The sequence below is a fragment of the Pteropus vampyrus genome, unplaced genomic scaffold (genome assembly GCF_000151845.1).
Source record: "Pteropus vampyrus isolate Shadow unplaced genomic scaffold, Pvam_2.0 Scaffold19, whole genome shotgun sequence".
NCBI lineage: Eukaryota > Metazoa > Chordata > Mammalia > Chiroptera > Pteropodidae > Pteropus > Pteropus vampyrus.
Window position 1 is genome coordinate 5,856,994 of NW_011888800.1, and position 6,881 is coordinate 5,863,874.

General features: G+C 34.8%; 1 protein-coding gene across 1 annotated transcript in view; it reads right to left on the reverse strand.

Annotated features, from left to right (window-relative positions):
- The window catches only part of FSIP1 (fibrous sheath interacting protein 1), a 176,976-nt gene that overhangs the window by 119,239 nt on the left and 50,856 nt on the right, over window positions 1-6,881 (reverse strand). Inside the window, exon 9 of the mRNA XM_011354897.2 lies at window positions 6,311-6,469. Coding sequence (XP_011353199.1) covers window positions 6,311-6,469 — 159 coding nt within the window. The remainder of the gene's footprint in view (window positions 1-6,310; window positions 6,470-6,881) is intronic.

A 6,881-nucleotide genomic window follows, 5' to 3' on the forward strand; every position in this document is an offset into this window, starting at 1 on the left:
ATTAACTACAGCTCCAATTCTCATGCTGAAAGGGGAAAAGTTTGTTAATCCTTTGCCCACGTCCTCTGTGATTACAATTTTGGGTGGCCAATTCTTCAACAATGGCTCTAAAGCTCTCTAAACTCCAATACACTTTTTCTTCCCCCTATCCACTGGGAGTCCCAACACCTCTTACTGGCTCTTTTAAATCCATAAATAGTGCCTCTATTTAATTATCTTCCAAATCCAAGCTGGGTGTTTTTTCTGTTTCTTGCCCAGAACTCTAACTGATATACTATGTATATATCTATATATGTATGTATGTATGCATATATGTATTATGTGTGCACGTGTGTTTATGTATTTGCAGAGAAGTAGACTGGAAGGAAATGTAACGATACTAAAAAATCTTAATTATTTTATCTTATTTTTCTTAGATATTTTTGTATTTCCTGAATTTTATACAATAATTTCATAAGCAGAAAAAGGATTTTTTTTTATTTTTAAGAAAACAAAATTACTATTCCAGCAAGGCTATTTTTGTTCTGCTCTGAGAATGTGACTCTCTGTACCCAAAAGGTGAGATATTAGCCTCAGTGCTACTGGTATAACCAGCTGTGTATTTTTGAGCAAGTCACTTTCTCTTTCTGGGCCTCAATTTCTTCTGATAAAGTTTCTTCAAACTCTAATAGCTTATGAGTCTGTAATTGTCTACAGTAACACCTAAGGATATGTAACATCTTTCCTCGGTCATGATCTCTGAAAACATAGCCATATAGTTCAAATATTTGAAGAGTAGAATGTGATGAAAGCAGGGGCTAAGAGGAAGCAAAAAAAGGTAGTCGTCGATTATGGCAAAAACTGCCCAGTGGCATATTCAAGAAGCTCTGTAATGCTAAGAGAGGTTCTGTTGTCACATCAAAGTGCCAACCAGTACTGCCTGTTTTTATGATCATCAGGAAATATTTTGATTTCTTATGAGTAAACTCTCTGATCATCCATATTGCTTCTATGTTTCTATGCTTCTATGTTGCTTCAATGCCTTTATTCAGTAAAGTAAAATTCAGTTCAATAAAAATTCTTAGAATATCTAAGGAGCCTCAAGATGAGAACTGTCCCTGAGGTCAATAGGTATTTGTTGATTTGACTAATTGATTGCCAGGAGATTCTAAAGTCATCTTTAGAAAAATATCCAAGGATATTTTTCAGCAGGGGTCTCTGAAGTTAAGTAAACTCATTTCCAAAAGCCAAATACAGAGGAAATTAATCATATCTTTATAAGTTATCTGACATGCAAATAAGGCGCAAGTTAAGGGCCAGAAAAATACAGGCCTGCCTAAATAAAGCCAGTCTTGTCTTGTGTTTTCAAGCTAATGCTATACTTTTCCACAGGCTACTGCTATTTCTGTTATCAGATGGATCATTTCCCTAGCAGTACTAAAAGTAGGGGAAAAATTTTTCAGCCAGATTTTTTTTATCATCTTGGAATATAGCCACGAAATGAAAGAAACCTTGACTACATAGGAAGCTTAACATAAAAAAAAAAAAAGAAAAGAAAGAATATAAACATAAACTTCAAAGTAATCTGTAAAACATAGGTGGCAAGAATTCCCCAGATTTAATTGAGAATGTTTGATAGGTTAACATCAGAGGCAAGTACCTCCGAAATATTTTGATTTCTTATGAGTAAACTCTCTGATCATCCATATTGCACATAAATATAGAAATGAGCACATGGTCAATAAGATTTCTCTTCTGGTGACTAGCACACAAAAGAAATTCCTAGATTCCTGCCTTCAACCTGTGTGTTAATTTGAAGTCAAGTAGACCAAATGGCCATTACTGAAAATCTGCAAATCCCTGGACTCAATAACAAAACATCTTTCAGGATTACATGTTACACAATATTTTATATTTCCTCAGTTTTAGCTAATGTTGAAACAGGAAGAAACAAAAAAAAAACAGTTAATTGTTGCTGTCAGTAACAGCATGCTCTTGGCAAGAAAATAGATAAATACAACTACAATTTTCTTCAAATATTTGTTGGTATTTTGTCGGTCTTACCAAATTGTGTACAACTGAATCAATATTTTAAGAACAGGAAACTAAATCAAATTAAGGAGAACATTTTATTCAATTAAGCTATTTGGCTTAAGAACAAAGAAATACATCTTATCAATGAGAGCCATTTCTGAAGACCCTCTCCTAACCAGGAAAAAAAAAAATCTAACCATGGACTGGAATTCTTGATTGCATGAGAGATGAATAAATTACACTTCTTTGAAAGAGCCAAACTGAACAAAATTTATTATTGAATCCAGTTGCTAAGGATTTAAGAAATTGAATGTTTATATAACTCCTATATCTTAGATATTTCTAGAGAAAGCTGGAATCTGATACAGCTACAAATAAGAAATACAGTACTAAATTATGGAATCTCACTCGATTTTATGGTGGGATTTACAATACGTGGAAAGAACTAACCAATTTGTTGGATGGTTAGGAGATGGATACAGAAAGGTATGCAGAGTTAAACCGCAGATTTTAAGAAAAAATTTGCTTCAATTAGTTTGCTTTTGCTAAAATGAAATGAAAATAAAAAGCAGATGTAAAAACTGTAACCACATAATATTATTCACATTACAGCAATAGCAGTAACATGCCATACTTTCTTCTGAATGTGACCACATGCTTTGTTTTACGCTAAGGAAATCAGAAATGTAAAAGCCAAATGCTGCTTCTAAAACATTGCCATAAAGTTAAGAGCCAGGCCATGGCATCTACATAGAGAACATTATAATCAGCAAGCTCATTAGGAAAAGGTTTCCTCTCTGCCTCTTGTACAACAACCAACACCTCCATGATCTCCCAGTCACATTTCTGGAGTCCCTCAAATTATTCTCACTCAGGAATATTTGTCATCCTAGGCTCATGCGCTTACCAACTACATACCTTATAGTTACCATAGACAGATTAGTAAGAAAGTCTGTGTATTTCAACTTGTTTGGGAAACTATTTTCTTGACCAAAATTTTAAAATCTCCAAAGGAATTTTTTAAATATCATGTCTTCATGAAATAATCTTTTCTTTCTCTGTGCTCTCCCAGCATATACTTCCTGTACTTTTCCTAAGATCAGTTCCCACACTGTGGTACTTTTTGTTTCATTGTGTGGTCACTCCACAACTTGTTCTGTGTTTACATCCTATCCTCCAGTATCTTATAAAGGTCAGATTTGAAGCCACATACTAATCTGGATACTTAACATCAACAACTGCCAGCATCTCCTATGAAATAAGCAGGCATCCAGTCATGTTTTGATGGCTTGTACAGGGACTGGACAAGTAATAGAAATGCATGCAGTAGGCCTCAGGGCCTGTAATATAATAGGAGTGGTAGATACTGTAGCAACTGGAGAATTTGTGCTCCATAAAAAGCTTAGTTGCTACTCAGCTCAATCTTATAGTTGGTCAAGCAAGGATTCAAACCTAATCTTGCCAGATTTTCTAATTTTTCAACTAGAAACTTGGATTTTTATATTGGTTTACCCAAAAATGGGTAAAAAAAGAAAAAAAAGAAGATTGTTAACCTTGTGTGGGCTTGGAGAAAGGAAACCCATCAATGAGCTAAATTTGCCCTGCAGGCCACCAGTTTTCGACCTTCTACTATATAATTGAAGTCTTCTCCTGGGCCTCTCACCCCTTCTGCATCAATCACTAGTTCCTCTTTCTCCTCTCCTGTTCCTCACTTGTGGAAATGGACTTTCTTGATATTCCTTCTGCATGTGCTTTCTCTCTCTCTCTCCTCTGAACCACCACAGCACTCTGCTTATAGCCTTCTATTCTGCTACCTTGTACCACAGATACCTATGTATAACTTGTGCCTCCTGTAATAAATTCCTTAAGTCATTTTATTATTATTATTATTATTATTATCATCATCATCATCATCATCATCATCATCATCATCATTGGTTGAATTCTGTCAGACATTATACAAAGCACTTTATATGTATTAACTTATCTACCCTTTAAAAAGAACCTTAAAGAATAATATCATTATTAATATTTTATAGATGAGGAAACTTAGGGTTGGAGTGTTTCGAATTAATGCCCAAGTCTTGGAACTAGTAAGTGAAAGAGTCACAACTTGAAGAGAGACTTTTGACTCCACAGTTCTATATTTATTTGCCTGACTTATCTTTAAGTGCCTTATAATTATTCACACACAGTGAGCACTTGATTAATACTTGTTGAATTGATTGTCAAAAAACAGAAATTTATATTCTACTTAAAAGACATTCTTTCTTAGGGAACATAGAGAAAAATTACTGATGAGTTAATGGTTTGCAGAAGGGTTAAAAATAAAAATAACATTCACTACAAATATTTGTAGTTCAGCAACAGATTGGAACCCATTTGTCAACTGAATAGACATGCCAGGTTTATCCAAGATACTTCTCAGTGTATTTATTCAAAAAGAATTCCAATCCAAAAATAATATCCATATAATAATTTGCTATGTTAGCATTTCTGCCTCAAAAATTCAATATGCTGGTTCTAGTTAGAAATGAGAAAATGCCAAGAGGAAATTGAACAAAAGCTCAAAAGATATTCTATTTTTGCATGCAAGAAGCATTAATTATTTCTTTTCAGCAACTATAATGCCACATTTCTGTTTCTGCATCCAATGGAAGTCCCAAAATGCAGTTTCCTCTTTTCTTTCTAAATATATGTTGTTTCACACAAAAATATATAATCGCTATACATAACAACTAAGTAACGTACTGGTTTTCTCTTTTATTATTTCTTAAATTTTTTTATCAGAATCACAAATGTAAACTCTGAAAATGTGATTTAGTGGACCATGACAGAATCTGACCAGGGTCATGCTTTATTTGAAGTCCTAATGGCTAAACAAATCTCTAAATTCTCAGTCTCTTTCAAGAATAACATTTGACAGCCATGAACAAAAGACATTTTCTATCTTTAGGATCATTACTTATTTAGCTTTGAGATGTCAGCTATCCTTGAAATCTAACAACTATAACAACAACAAAGTCAGCTGTTGAACATGAAACTGAACATGAAGCTGAACAACATGAAAAGAACAAAGAATATTACCCCTGAACAATCGTATTCCTCCATCTTGGCTTCTTTCTTTTAGGAAATGGCACTCGATAACATAAATAAACTAGCAACATAATTAGTGTCAAAGTCCTTGGGGTACATTTGGGTAGGGACAGAGATTCCGATTTTGTTTTCCAAGAACTCTGATCCCAATCCAGAAATCTGTGGTTTCCACTAACCCCATTACTGCTGTGTAGAGGGTTCAGAAGCAGCTGTGCCTGGCCCTTAGAAACATAACCTAAGGAAGTTGAGTTGGCTCCGTAAAGGTTTGCCAGTGACCAAACTTTCTTTGGAACATTTTAATGCTGCTCTTTTCCATTGAGGTAGTTTCAACTGGCCCAAAGCCAAATCCTTAATCTTCAGTTGATAGCTTGGAGAAAAGATTCACTATAAAGCAGAATTATTCCCTGTAGACTACTGATATTTAAATCTTTTTAAGGAACAAGAAAACCATATGCATCTAAGACTGTACAGAAAATGATTTGGTGAAGTTTTCGTAAAACTGGTAGAGGGTTACTAGAATAACAAATGACCTGCCATTTTCTCTTCAGGTGAAAACTACCTACCACCCACTCCCAAACTAGATCCCACGAAGTACTAAAATATAGGTGGGAAAAAAAATATTTTACTTTTTCCAAAGCTGCTATTATTCTTCCATTTTTCTACACTTTCCACTATCTGTGTAAAGAATATTTGAGGGAACTATCAAGAGAGGAAACATATTTATTTCAAATCCCTCACAGGAGCGAAGCCATCAACGTAGTGAGCAGCACTGCCTGATGTTAAATTAAAGAAGCTAGAATAATGTGGCAGGACAAGGGACACGTGGCTGCCTTTGTTAACACCTAGAACTAGACAAATAAAGAGAGATAAGGTTCTCAAAGGACTAAAAAGTACTATGTCAATTTTCTTCCCTCTCCTCCCTCCTGACATGATCAAGAATTAGGTTAAATCATAAAGAAATAACAATATTAAAATAAATATCTCCATCCCAGCATACTGCCGACTGAAATAAAAATAAATAGAAAATGGAAGTCACCAAAGGAAAATATACACTGTTATGGAAATTACTATCACTGCAGTTGTAGTCATGGAAAAAGCAATCAGAAAGAAACTTCTTTAGTTAATGAGCAGACTGTCAAATGTGAACTAGCTTTAGCTCACATGAACCTGAACAGTCTACGCACTCTTGAGTTAATTATACCTGGTCATTCTCATTTTCCAGTCTTGGAGAAAAGCTGAAGGTTATGGGGAAGGTTGCAGAGAGTTCCTGGAGTTTAGTATCGATTTCGGCAAGCTGCTGATGCTGGGTAACTGCAAGTGTATATCCTTCTCCTGGGACCAGCCAGCCAGACTGATCGCCCTAGGAGGAAACAAGGGTCATAGAGTTAATCCATGTTATGCCTTTTCCAAAATATACCTTTCAGATTGCTACATCAGTGCTCAGGACTTTGCAAAAACAAATGAACAATATGAAATAAAGCAAAAACACAGCATTAACATTGGGGCAGTGAAAGAAAAAAATTAAATAGTTTATGGTTTCATTATCTGCCAGCTCTTCTAAAGCATCTTCTTACATGTTGTAGGTTTTTTCCCCGCTATAGAATAAATCTCTTAGCCTCACAATCTGGTTCTCATAACATTCTCATTTCTCCACTTTGAAAAAGTGATTGTGATATGTTGAACAGGGAGAAACCAATGTTTATCCTATAATGAACGTGGTATTTTCAAAATTTGTCCTTGAAAAGTAACATAGGATCTATAAACTCAGTTGT